We start from the raw sequence: 13,896 nt of genomic DNA on the forward strand, positions 1-13,896 counted from the left end.
GTTTCACTGGCCTCTGAGACAGTGACTGGGACCAGTCACAGCAAGTGTGGGCCCTGCTGCCTCTCCCACCCACACTATCCAAACCCCACTGACAGGCAGAGGCCCCGCCCACCCCTACCTGCTTCAACAGGCCATCAGCTAAGATGCTTCCAGAAACTTATGGCCAACAAACAAACCACACGGAGTCAAGGAAGAGTCAAGACCAAAGACTTGCCATCAGCCTCGGTGATGTGGTAAGCGCACCCCAGCCCCAGGCCTGCGACGTGTGCAGGGGCATGGCTTCCAGCACCCGGCCGTGTGGGGTTCCCCCTAAGTTACATCCTAAGTGGACAGCTGACGCCCACCTGAGCCCACACGCGGGGGTCCCTGTGCATTGAGAGGGAAACTTCAGGCTAGTCCACGAATCACTCCTATGGCCCTCAAACCAAGAGTGGTTTCCATAGTCCTGCCAACCACAGGGCTTGAGTCTGCTGATTTCATCATAAGCCACTGGCCAGGGACCACGGGAGGAGGGGTCCCAGTCTGGGTTAAGCCCGCCCACTGGCATCTCACGAGGAAGGAAAGGGAATCTTATCAGATGTGGCAGGTGTCCTGGTGACAAGGCACCGTTTCACGGAGCCCACAGAGGCTGCATCCAGACCTCGCCTTCAGCTTTTGTAGAGTTGCCACTGGGCCATGATCCAATGTGTCATCAAAGGTGACAGGCTCTGGACACATGCTGCCCTCCCCCTGCCACCCCGAGCGACACAGGTCCGTGACAGGTCGGACCTGCAGCCTGCGTTTCTGAGTGGACAGCATGTGCGTCCTGGAGCTCTTGGCCCCACACTTCAGGTTGCTGACTCATCTCTCACTTGCTGGGTGGCTGTGGTCCTCAGCTGTCTGACCGTCCCTCTGGGCAGGCAGGCAGGCAGGCTGGCAGGCAGACAGAGGGTGTTGGGAGGAAACCTGCACCATCTGAGCCCCCTGAGAAGCAGGCGGCCCGCACCCATGGCTGAGCTGTGCCATGGGCCCAGACCTCCAGGTGCATGTGCCGCCAGCACAGGCAGACCACCTACAGGGACAGTATCGTCACTGAGGAAAGTCAGGGCGAGCCTCTCCGGCCACACGTCCCTGCAGGGAGGCTTTGCAGCGCGTGTCGTGCGGGTGCTGGAGGGCTCGCTGCTGCGCCAGGTCCCATCCACACCCTCGTCCTGAGTCTGCACTGTGCCCTCTGCCCGGCTCCCCGCAGGAGTGGTGATTCTCCTGTGACTCGCCCCCCTCACAGATGACCAAGACCAGCCATTGGCTGGACCAGACTCTCCCAAGGGCACAGGCACCGGGTGAAGATGCTGACAGCCTCGGGACAGGTGCCCATGACGATGGTGACTGGGCGGTGGGCCAACAGTCCTGCTTTCCAGGGTAGGAGCTGATGGTGGGGCGCTGACCATGCAGCTTCTGGGCCCCCATCTGTGGTAATATCAATGTGCCTCCCTTGGGAACAAAGTCCCACCCTACACTGCACGGCATCATGGCTTTGTCCCCCCTCAGGATGGAGAGCACACAGGAAAGTGACCTGCTAGCTAACCACAACTGTGGGCGAGGAAATGGAGCTCTCAACAGCGTCGGCTGTGACTCTGACTCGGCCTCCTCACCCCCCAGGTCGGCAGAGTGGGGCATGGCCAAGGGTCCTCTGGTCCCAGCCTCAGCCTTGCTTTCCAACCTGTCACATGGGGACGTGTCCATGTCCTGGGGCTACTGTATGGACGTGAAGACAAAAGTCAGGGCTGTCGGGAGACTTTAGCGTGAGTTGGGCTGGTGGGAGAGATGCCCCAAGTGTGGAACCCCTGGGGCCGCAGCGTCGGACAGGGAAGCCGGGGGACCATGCAGGCCACACAGAGCCACTGCGTCCCTCAAATGCTACTGAAGACGTGGGACCACAGCGCCCCATCCTTCACCTAATGTGTAAGTTAAGGCTAAGATCAGGTAAGATTCCTTTCCGTAGTATAGAAAAGCATGGAAAAATGTGTTATTTGCCCCTCTTCTTTCTTTTTAGTGATAAAATGAAACACCGTGGCCATTCTCCCGACCTGGGTCCCCTGTGGCAAGTCTGTCTTAACTCTCCCTTGAACAAGACACACATCACTGCCGACTGGACGCAGAGCTCCTCCAGGCACCACTGGCTGGCTGCGTGCAGAGTCCCTCTGCCCGGCTCCATGACCCTGGGGTGGCGGGGCAGGCCAAGCTCCTATGGGACGCGCTGGGCCAGGTACCCCATGGCGGGAGGTGGCACTTGTGAGGAAATGGGGCACAACTTCTCCACTCCGCTCTCTCTAGGCCCTACTGAGTGAGTTGCTGGCCTCAGACTAAGTTTCTCTGTGGCTGCTGGCCTCTCAGGCCCCTTCCTGGTAGGAAAGAAAGGAGGGTAGTGGCTCCAGCCAAACAACAGGTGTGGCGAGTGGACGTCCTGGCCTGCCTTGAGCGGAAAGGCTGTCTACTGGCTGGGACTCACCCCAGGGACGCTAGGAGCGTGTGCTTCTGGAAAATGGGACCCTAGCTCTTCCAGTTCTGGTTATTTCCATCAGGAGCCCGAACAGGCACCTGGGATACTCCGGGCCCTGCTACCTAAGCTCCTTAAAAACCCTGGAGAACCAGATTTGGGCAGGCGTGGCCCAGGCAGCCCTGGGTGAGCACGGAACCAGGTCCTCCCATGCCAGGTCAAGGGGAACACTTGCTGGGACCCAGGGCATCCACCTTGGCCCTTTCTGACACCACCCAGCTCGGCCTCTCTCACCAGCAGCCCATGCTCCCCTCCTCCCCCCGGCAGTCGGCTGAGAGAGCTCTGCGTCCAGTGTGCAAGGGGCGGGAGACGTGCACGTGAGAAGGGAGAAAACCTGAGTGCACTAACGGGCAGCGGCGGGGGCTGCAGTAAAAGGCTGAGGTTGGCAGTGGAGGCCGCGAGCGGGTCGGCTCTTACCTGACCACCTGCAAAAATGACAGGGGTGGAGGCGGGCTTTGGGCGGTAGGGAATGGTGGCACCTTTCGGTGGGGACTAGGAAAAGGGACAGGAGAGGGAGAGAGAACGTTAGACAGCCTCACAGTGTGACAGTAGTGGGGGGGGCAGCCTCTTCCTGAGCCCGCCTCCTACTGTACCCCCGCCCAACCCAGTCCCCCAGGCCAGCAGTACTGGGGGGACGCCCCAGGGCGGAGGGCCACCTGCCGAGAACCACGCCTCAGCACCCCCGGTCCCTCTAGGGGCCGCCTCCCTCCTCCTCGTAACCACAGATCGCCCCGCGTGGGCGTCGGTCACACAGCAGGATGGTGCCCAGGACGGGTGAGAGGGGAGCACATGACCCCACACGCTGCACAGACGGACAGACTGTGGCACTGTCACTGTACACCCGTCAGCCCGAGGTGGCTTCGAGTCCAAATGAGATATTCCAGTCACAGTGAGGTTTACTATAATTTCCTTTCAATATTCTGTGTCCAGAAGTGTGAATTCTTATCTTTTGGTGAATGATACTGTCCCATTCCAGGTTCTGATAAAGTCAGCCTGACCCCTTGGTCAGAGAGTCAGGCTCTCCTTGTCCCCTGGGGGGTGGGATAGTGGGTGCTTTTCCCTGGTTGCAGAGGCCACAGGCCAGGCCCAGCGACTGAGTTGGGAGTCCCCGAGTCAGTGGGTCGGGGGTCAGGGCAGCCATCCCTGCTGGGTATTGTGGAGGCCACGGCCCATTCAAGCCCAGCCCCCACCCCAGTCAGTCGGGTGTGACCTCAGACACACAGAGCCAGATGGGGACAGCAGTGGGCAGCAGCTTCAACTCTGCAACCCAGGTCATACTGTGCAACCTTGAACAGACTATGTGACCTTGGCCGTGCTATCTGACCTTGGTCACTGTGACCCTGGCTGTGCTGTGTGACCCTGCTGTAAAGCAGAAAGGCTGCTGAGAAGGCCTGTGATCTGATCCTGACGCCTGGGATTGTGTTTCTGGGGTTATGATTGAGCACCTCCAGAAACGTCTCTGTGCAAACTGGGGTTCACTGTGATCTCAGACCCGACTCGGGGCTCACTGAGGAAAAATCATGACTGATCCGAGAGTGAACGAGTGACCATTTGCACTGTGTCAAGCAGAGAACTCAGTTTGGCTGCCGCCCTGTCCCTAAGCCGGGCAGCATGCTCCTCAGCCCGTCACCTCACTCCATGGTGCCCTCGGACCCCACCGATGGCAGCATCTGCCATCCTGGCACCGGGAGCTCTGCCAGCCTGTCCTGCCGCCTCTGGCCTGTGACTCCTGGCTTCCCGACAGAGGCCAGGCTGTCTGAGCACAGGTGCCATCCACGCTCCTCCCAGGCAGGCCGCGGCCAGGCCTGGCTCTCCACAGGGCCACCCGGCTCGCTGGCACCGAGGTTCAGCCCCGCTGGCAGTGACTTTGAGGGCGTGAGGCCTACCCCACGGCCACCCCTGAAAGTCCCCAGAGCCTCTGCTCTATTCGCCCAGTCATTCTCCACTTCGATGTGGCCCAGACGGTCCCCAGCTGCGGTGAATCCACGTCCTCACACAGCAAAGCTGCTCCTGACCACGAGACCTTCGTGACGCCAACGACACAGCGTCACCTCAGCCCAGCGCGTGTTGTTCATATTCGCCACGTGTGCTTCAACGTTCAGCATCCACGTGAGCCTGCGGCCATCAGGAAGGAGACTGTCCCAGCCACGGCCCCGGGGGCGCCAGCACCCCAAAGCCCACGATGGTCAGACCTGCTTCTGGGGCCGTCTGGCCACCAACGTGGTGCAGACAACGCCCCGTGGGAAGAGTTCTGAGGAGATGACATGTTCTGTTCTGACCCTTGCCTGGGGACAAGGGAGGGCGTAGGAGGATGTGGGTGGGGGCTGCCTCGCCAGCCACGGGACCCGTTCAGATCACGCGGCCACCCTGAGGTGCTCACTGCTGCCACGTGTCCCGCAGCACTCAGAGTCCCAGGCCCATCGCCGTCTGCCATGCGGCCCTTTGGGGTCCCAGCAGATGGGGGCTCGGGAACATGGGCCAGTGCCAACTGGCACCATGACCAGTGGTTGGGGCAACTTCACAATAACATCTAAGAAACTACTTTTGACTTCACAAAATACCGTACTTCAGGGAAATAAGACTACATAAATTTCTTTAAAGAGAAGGACATGGGTTTTAACACCAAGTCAAGTAAAAAAGAAGGATAAAGCCACAGCTGCCCAGCGAGGGTTCCATTCCTACTGCGTGGAGGTCACTCCCGCAGAGCCGTGGGCTCAGGGCCCAGGCGGCCCGGCCCCCAGCACAGCTGCTGGAACTTTTCGTTTGAGGCAGCACCACGTCATCTGAGCTAAAGAGACCAGTAACTACTGACAGCTTCAACGCGTCTGGCTGTACTTGGGGCACTGGTTAAAATTTAAATCTCAGGGCTTTCATCCCCAAAAATTTCAAAGGAGGCTTTGCCTTGCTTAGCTGTACCATCTCTGCTTCTCTGTCGGTTTTTAATCCATTTGTTTCCTTCTCTGTCTTTACAATTTGGGCATTTCCGACTGTTTTTCCTAAGTCCTGCCCTTTGTTCCTGGGTGGGGCTCTGACGCCTTCGGCCGGCCCAGCACTGTCGCCTACCACCTCCCCTCCCCATCTCCACGCAGACCCCTCTCCACGCAGGCTTGTCTTCTGGGCAGACCTATCTTCAGCGCAGACTTGCACTGTTTCTAAGGCCCAACTGTTTACTAAAGGCCCCTCACCACATCCAGTTCCAGAAATGAAGGCAGAGGCGCCTGCCTCCCCATGCATTCTCTCCCCCGGCTCCCCAGTGACGACGACAGACCCCCAGGTGGCAGGCAGCAGCCCTGCCCCTCCCAAGGCACCCAGACACCCAGCATGGCTCTCAGTCAGGTCGCCTTGGGCCACGCTCCCGATGCCTGGCCCCCACACGGCCCTGACCTCGCTGAGGCACCCAAGCCTTTGCCGCCACCGACACTAAGAAGCCATCGCCAGTGTGGAGAGAGGGCAGGCCGGCCACGAGCACGGATGCAGAGACCGTACCTCCAGCATGACCACACAGATTTGCTTGACACACTGGATGATGGCGTCGGGGGTCCCAGAGATGGTCACCGCCCGCTCCGTGGAATTGGGCAGCATGTCCCCGGCCACCTGGACCTGGGCACCTGTGGACTGGAGAAAGCAGAAGTTGGGAGGGGAACAGGAGAGGGACCAGGAGGCTGCGAGGCTAGAGCTGCCCTTCCGGATTTGCTCGTGGGCGTGCTGGAGGGCAGTGTGCTGGGGAAAGCCCACCCCGACGTCACCCCATGGCACCCCCTCCACATGTCCCTTGGGGGGCCCTGTGGGCGGGTCTGCCCAGCATAGAGCTGGCACAGGACAAACAGGGCTGCCCAGGGAGTGTTTTAACCGGCAATCGGCATTTGCAGGAGAGAAGACAGAAAGGGAATCACTTCTTTCCGACACGTGAAACTCTATGCGCTCTGGGGCGGTTAGGCCATAAAGAAAGATGGGTTCTAGACGGGCCTAAACGAGAAGGAATCACCCTCCTGGGACGGAAGGGCTCAGGTTTTCCTTGAAATGAGTGCACCTGTGGCTGTCGAAGGTGCACCTCACGCCAACCCCATCCCAACTGGGATGGCTCGTGTTCTCCCAGGAAATGGGGGGCAGGGCCCCTCACCCTCGAGCCACATGACCTCGGCGTGCGGCTCCTTTCCCACCCAGTCGCCGGACACCACTGGGCGGGGGGTCCTGTTACCTCCCTGATCTCCTTGATCTTGGAGCCGCCTTTGCCGATCAGGGACCCGCACTGGCTGGCGGGGACCACCAGCCTCAGTGTCACGGGCGGTTTGCTGGTGGCGGGGCTGTTGCTCATGGAGTTGATGATGTCCTGGGGGAGGAGGGTGCATGTGTTGGCCAACAATGCCCGCTCTGGACACCAAGAGAGCAAGTGAGGGGCTCTGGGAGAAAGTTGTGTGATGAGCTCCAAGAGGGGGGCCATGGGGGGCAGGGGCCACGCCCACGGGAGGAGGACAAGCGTGGAAACGCACGTGGCCTGGAGGGAGGTGCATGCACCCTGGCAGATGGCCGAGCGTGCAGAGAAGGGACACAGTGGCCAGGCGGGGCTGGTCACAGAGGCTGGAAGACCAGGTCAGGTTCAGGACAAGGAAGGGACAGCTGGATGGACAGCAGCGACTGGCACACGTGTCACACTGGTCATGGCGCTGCCGTGCACGGGGCAGGGCACCAGTCAGAGGGCGCCCACACACAGGGCCTCACCTTTGTCCACAGGCGTGGCAGGGCATGGGTGGTTTGGACAGACAGGGGGACTCTTTTGACAGAAAAAATTATTCCCTAGCTTGATCACCCTCTGAATAAAAACTCTAAATGCATCTCTAAATCATTTCTGGCAATTTCAAAAAAAGTAAAAACACATGAAAACATTGAGATGTGACTCTGAAAATTGCAGCAGACACACAAACGCATACACATCCATGTGTGCCAGCGGGGGACCTGGTCACGTGTCTCTGCTCTATCTGGTCACTCCTAAACCAAGCTGGTCCACCCGGGGTCAAGCCAGCTGCTCTAGAGAAGGGGAGGCGAGCAGCGAGGTGGGCGGGCCCAACGCTGGCCTGAGGGGTGTGGGGAGTCCTGGGAAACAGGAGCTGACAGGAGTTGGGGCATTCCTGGTGGGCTGGGCTATGACCTTGCCCTCCCCCGTCTCCGGTGGTGATCTCACCTCCTCAAACTTGTAGGCGATCATGGCGAAGGCCTTGAAGATGGCGTCGGTTGGGCCTGTGATGGTCACGATTCTCTCTGGGCAGTTTCCCTCCGAGATGTTGATCCTGGCACCACTCTACACGGGAGTTGAGCAGAGCCCAGAAACTGGATTAGAGCCGCGGGGCAGTGACAGGCTGGCTGCTCCTCCTGACACAACAGATGCAGACATGTCCCGTGGCACGTGATGGGCAGACCTCAGCACTCAACAGGACATCCTCTCCGGGACTGCCCTCTACAGGGAAATTTTAATGAGAGAGGACCCAGCGGTTCTAGGGCAGCTGGCCTGGGGAGAAGCCTCTGTGCCACTGTGTGCCCTGCGTGCACTGAGGGGACCGCACGGGGGTGCCCTGACACCCCTGTGCAGGACTCCCAGCTGGTCCGAGCGCAGAGCCGCTGGAGGCCCTCCCGCCCGCAGGACACAGGATGCCGCTGAGGACACCCCAACTCACCTCTTCACGCATCTTTTTCACAGTCTCTCCTTTCTGGAATAAAGATTTAGACAACAGGGAGATGGGTCAGGCACACAGAGGGCTCAGAGCGGCAGTGTGCAGTGTCAGGAGCCACCTCCCCCCAGCACCCGAGGCTGCCGAGAGCCTGACACACGCTGTGCCTCCAATGAGCCCTCAGCACACCTGTCACGTGAGCCCAGGGGCCCACGGCACTGAGGGTGGGCGGGCTGGGACCCAGGCACCTGCCTGGGCACCACACTTGGCCAGGGCACCTGTTCTACAGTGTGGAGACGGGAATGAACTAACTAACCCCATGGTCATCACGGGCAGGACCATGGCGGCCCCAGAGGCACTTATGCAAAGAGCTGGACTTGAGCACAGAAGAGGCCCCCATTGGACAGGAACCACTTGGAACCCCAAAGGTAGTCAAAAAGCAACCAACGGGAGGGTGATGCCTCATCCCTGCCTCTCCCACAGGCACAGGCTCCCAAATTGGCTGTGACTTCCCTGCGGGAACGGTCCTTCTATTTCTGAAAGGAAACACAAGGAGACCACCAGCGCTCACTGGCCAGAGGGGGCGACTGCTCGGAGGGATGCAAGGGAAGGAACCCTGCCTGGGCTCTCACACCCAGGAGGAAGGACTGGCCACCAGGGCAGTGGGCGGGGGGGCTGCAGCAGTGACTACTGGGGCCTCCCGGGCTGTCAGAACTGGTGACCAGGATGCTTTTGGCCTGAGATGCAGGATACCTCTGGGGTTCTCACTGCCACCGTGCCCGGGCACACCCCCAGCACAGGGACCGCGACAGAGGCAAAGAGGTCATTCAGTAATCACCTTCCCGATGATGCTTCCAACTTCCTGTAGGAAAAAATCACAGAAAGGTGATGTCACACAGCAGAATGACCAAACACTGTCTGCTGTGAGTGAGGAAGGGGAGTTAGCCGGTCAGGAGGGGTGTGCAGGCAGGCCCTGCAGCTGCAGGCTGCCTCCGTGCCCACACGGCCACGGCCGACCCCAGCCCAGCCTCTGACTGACAGCCGAGCAAAGGAGAACGGCCAGCTGCTTTCCAGCTAAACAAGGACACAGGAGCCAGCCTGGAGGGGCCCCCATTGGCCATGTCAGGAACAAAACGAGCATCAAAATAAGTAACGACACAATGAGGAATAAAATGGATAAAACAGCAAACGCTGAGTCTACACAGACACGAATGCATGCACTGAAAGCTTGGTGACAAATGGGACATCTACACAGCATCTAAGCACCCCGGCAATGACCATCTAGTAACCGTGGGGGACAGCAGCTCTGGGTGGAGACAACTAGAAGATCAACCAGGTGATTGGTAATGGGACACCCTGAAATCTGGGCCACCTGTAGGAAAGCTTTTGTGACTTTTCCTGCCCACGGTGAGGAACTATCAGAAAAAGCCACCACGATGAACATTCTAAAAAAGAACTGGTCAGAAACTTTCAAAGGTGGAAGGCAAAGGAAGACCAGAGCAAGTCCTCCAGGGTCAAGGGGACTAGACATGTGACAAGGACATGGAATGTGAGCCCACCCTGAGTAATCTGTTAGGAAAGACAGTGCTGGGATGACAGGAGACTGAGGCTGGGGTGCGGTCAGGTGACCGCAACGGATCTCCATCAATGTCCTGACTTGGTGACGGGGAACACCAAGCATGTGGGAAATACACTGAGGTACTCGGTGATGGGGCATCAGCTCGGTTACTTAGTCTCGAAGGTTCCGGGAGAAACGTCTAGGCTGCATTGCACCTGAGCTTGCTTCGAGTTTTAGGAAACAATATACAATACAAGGGCCCTAGGCACGGCCATGTCCTGCCTCCCTCCTCCCAGTGACCAAGGCAGGGCTTCAGCTTCTGTACCTTTCCATGCATCAGCAGGCGGATTGTCAGGGTCACATTCAGGCCACCTTCTGAGACCTTGGACTCCATCTTCCTCCCAAAATGCAGCTGGGGGTGGTGGCTGAAGGTGCTGAGGATGCCGTGAGGAAGGACAGATGGGGCCCAGAAGGTGTCACCTGCAAAGAGAAGGCACAGCTGCTGCTGACCAGAACACCAACACACGGGGACGTGCTGGTCTCTCGGGGAGTGGAGGCTGCTGGCGAGGTGAGGCAGGGGCTCAGGGAGAGGCTAGTGCAGGAGTGGAGCGACCTGCTGGGCAGGGGAAAGCCTGGCAGGTCATCCAGCTCTCTGCCTCAGCTCCCGCTTCTGTAAGTGGGGGAACAGGGACAGCTCTCGCAGCTGCTGGGGAGGAAGGTCACCCAGTGGGTAAGCCCGGGCTTCGTGCATGTCCCGCGTGTCCGCTGTGCTATGAGGTCAGTCCCTCCCATTCTCTCCTGCCATGCTTCCCTCGCTCTTAAAAGCAAGGCCATTTCAGCTGCTGGCATGCCCGTTTCGTTGTTGACATTCCCTGGCAATCTTCACTGCTAAGGGGACTTAGTCTCTATCAACGAAACTGCCGCCGCGCCGAGCTGAGCGTCCCCTCCCCGTCAGGAGCTTTCCTTCCATACCCACATCACTGGTGTGTGGAGCAGACTTCCTGCAGGTCCAGTGCTCAGCCTACCAGGCAAAACGCTGGCCCCGCTGTGAGATGCAGGCCCGGCCTGAGCAGGCAGTGAGCTCAGGCACGGGGGCCAGCGCCACGCGGCCCGCTACACGCTGCTGGCTCGGGTCCATAGCATCTGGCCTCAACAGGGGGAGGGGGGAGGACAGAGTCCAAGCTCCCCACCCAGGTCTGCCAAAGTCCCTTCTCAGAAGGATCCAGGTCCTCCTTCGGGCTAGATTCCGAGACACAGGTTACCCCTGCCACGGTGTATGGAGTGGCCTCACACGACAGGCGCCAGCAAGGCCAAGGGAAGGCTGAGTGCACAGTGAGGGGAGGGAACTCAGACCAGCCGGGGAGACATCTAGGAGAACTGCCAGGGATGCACCAGACCTTGACTCTAGGACTGGGAGGCGATATTTCACTCTACGGGTCACAGGGGTCACAGGGTGTGCGTGTTTGTGTGGTCTTTCTGGGAGCGCAAGCAGGAAGTCTCCGGGAGCCCCTCTGTGCAGTGCACAAATGGGGGCCCGGACATGGCGGGGTGCAGGGTATGTGTACGGGGACGTTGCAGGGCTGTGGGTCCACAGGGAGCAGAGAGGAGGGGACACAACGGCACAAGCAGACCCCATGGGAGGAGGGTACCCACCAGTCTGAAGAGGGCGGGCAGCGGGGCCACCAGGGTCTGACAGCGGAGTGTCTTTGTTAGATAGAAAGGCAAGACAGGCCTCGCTGGAGGCAGGTTCCAGGTGACGCAGGGGCGGCTCCAGGCCCAGGGGTTCCACGAGAGGCCTCCGGGAGCTGCCACCTGCCCCAGTGCACCCCTGAGAGTGTGCGGAGCTGCTGGGGCAATGAGGGACCAGGCCTTGCGAGCCGGGAGAGGACCCTCGGGCCGGCTCTCTGAGAGCTGCCCGCACACCAGCCCACACTCAGTCCCTTCACCAGTGAGTGACAATGTCCCAGTGCCAGCGTGGCTGCCTCAGTCTGTCAGGAACAAAGGTCCTCTGGAAGCTGCGCGTGCCCCCATGTGCCCCCAGGCTGCCTGTCCACCGGCCCTGTGAGGCGCCTGCAAAGGTGAGAGGCTGAGTCTGTACACAGGAGATGACAGGTGGGAGAAGCAACCTTCTCCTTTAACTTATAGGTTTTGGGGCAAAAAACTGGTTTTCTCATCAAGATAGCTCTGCTGAAAAATATGCTAAAAGGAAAACATAAAGCGGAATCAAAGTGCACCCCATCACCTGTGTGACGTTTGGGGACACCTACAAAGGGCCATGACAGGTGACTCCTGGCGTGGGCAAAATGACAGCTACCGGTGCATGTCTGCAATAAACACTTGCATTTAAAAAAGTGTTTACGGGTAACTTCAACACAATTAGTTCTAGTTATTCAAAATACAGTGACACATTTGAGTACAAGGGTTCTAACATGAAGGCACAGAACCCAGCAAACAGTTTTAAAAATTGCCCTTGCATGCTCGTGCTCTCAGCCCAGTACGGCAGCCACATGGGCTAGTTACAGCTAAAGCAAAAAAGTCACTAGTCACACGGAAGTGTTGAGTAAACAGCCTCAGGTGGCTGGTGGCCTATGGAGGAGCACAGGCAGAGAGCGTCTGTCACTCAGAGGGCCCGGGAGGAAGGGCCCAGAAGGGAGAGGAGGCGGGTGCTCTAGCCCCAGGGACTGACTGAGGTGGACCAGGGAGCAGGGCTCCCTCCCACCGCAGTCAAGCTGAGCCCAGCCATCAGCGCCAAGGGATTGGATCACATGGGGGTGGGGGGGGCATGTCCTCCTGAGTCACGGGATGGCAGGGCCCCCTGGCCAGCTGTTATGTAAGCGTTTCCAGCCGCGTGGAAAAAGTGGGTCAGCGAGTGCCCTCAGTCACACAGGCCAGCACCTTCCTTCACCCCTGGCCCAGCGTGAGCATCCAGAGCCCTCTGCAGGACGGCGTGAACAGGCAGTCCTGGGTAGGGGTTAGTCATCTGTGACTCAGCACCCTTGACCCTGAAGAACCCCCAGCCTGCGAGTGGCACTGGGCAGGTGGCTCCCTCAGGATCGTGGGATCTCAGTGGGCATGGGGTCGTCGTCCTCTGGCAGTCCCACCAGGCCCCAGGACACCCACTCATCACAGGGAACCCCTAGAGTACCTGGGCCTCGCTCCCACCTCAGGGGCCACGGCTGCCCGGGATGCACAGAGGATTCAGCTGGACTCCCGTGGTCACAATCACCCACAAAAAGTCAGAGGGTGTTCCAGAAATGGGCAGATCTCTTTCCCCTCCTTCTGTTCTCTTCAGTGCTGCAGATTTATTATATTTTCAATTCATTAATGGGGGGAGAGAAGCAGGCCTGGTCCTCCCACAGGGCCTAGCAGGGGCCTCCCTTCTTGCCCGCCCAGTCTGTGGTGTAAATGCCGCTTTGTGCTGACCAAATCCATGGATATTCCTGAGCCCTGGACACACGCCACGTGCCTGCCCTGCACCGCCGCCCCGGTCTCTAACAGAACCCACAGTCCACACGTGCGACCAGTGGAACTCCTGACCCGCGTCTGGCAGTGACCCCTCTGCCTGCCGCCCAGTGTTCAGGCCCACGCCTCTCCCCTCTGCCCCATCCCATCCACTCGCAGACCCTGGTGCGTGGACGCAGGGTGGAAAGTTGTGTCCTTTTCTAGTGTCTTCAGGAGAAAGCCGACGGCACCCATTTCAAACCTTACTTCTTGCCTAATAGGTGTTCGGTTCTGTGCATTTCTCCATCCGGTCTTGGCTGCATCCAATGTGATGTCTGTGCTTTTTTCCACTCATTTCAAAATGCTTTCAGATTTCCCTTTTGATTTCTTCTTTGATTCATGGGCTACTTCAAAGTGTGTTACTGCGTTTTCAAATATTTAGAGATTTTTGAGATACCTTTCTTTTGTTAATCTCTAATTGTGGTTAGAGAACATATTTGTGATGCTTGGGACAGTTTAAATTTATGGAGAGCTGCTGAAAGAGCAGAATGGGGTCCATCTTGCTGAGTGTGATGCTCGTGTGAGGGTGGAACGTTCTACAAGCATCCACGAGAGCATGCTGGAGGGCTGTGCTGTCCGAGCCTCCCACAGCCCTGGGATCCTGTGCTGGCCTGCCCGCTTATTCTGTGGAGCACTGA

General features: G+C 58.9%; 1 protein-coding gene across 29 annotated transcripts in view; it reads right to left on the bottom strand.

The window, feature by feature from the left end:
* Positions 1–13,896, bottom strand: part of PCBP3 (poly(rC) binding protein 3) — a 186,224-nt gene that overhangs the window by 20,051 nt on the left and 152,277 nt on the right. For 17 of the 29 annotated variants that reach the window (XM_074321971.2, XM_074321899.2, XM_074321951.2 and 14 more), the window contains 7 exons: positions 10,083–10,237; positions 9,038–9,061; positions 8,206–8,238; positions 7,716–7,832; positions 6,735–6,866; positions 6,023–6,151; positions 2,885–3,028 (listed from right to left, as the gene is read on the bottom strand). In XM_074321971.2, coding sequence (XP_074178072.1) covers positions 2,885–3,028; positions 6,023–6,151; positions 6,735–6,866; positions 7,716–7,832; positions 8,206–8,238; positions 9,038–9,061; positions 10,083–10,237 — 734 coding nt within the window. The remainder of the gene's footprint in view (positions 1–2,884; positions 3,029–6,022; positions 6,152–6,734; positions 6,867–7,715; positions 7,833–8,205; positions 8,239–9,037; positions 9,062–10,082; positions 10,238–13,896) is intronic. The other 12 variants (XM_074322390.2, XM_074322271.2, XM_074322338.2 and 9 more) reach the window with 2 other exon arrangements.

The sequence above is a fragment of the Rhinolophus sinicus genome, chromosome 17, assembly GCF_057876585.1.
Source record: "Rhinolophus sinicus isolate RSI-liver-muscle chromosome 17, RSI-T2T, whole genome shotgun sequence".
Taxonomy (NCBI): Eukaryota; Metazoa; Chordata; class Mammalia; order Chiroptera; family Rhinolophidae; genus Rhinolophus; species Rhinolophus sinicus.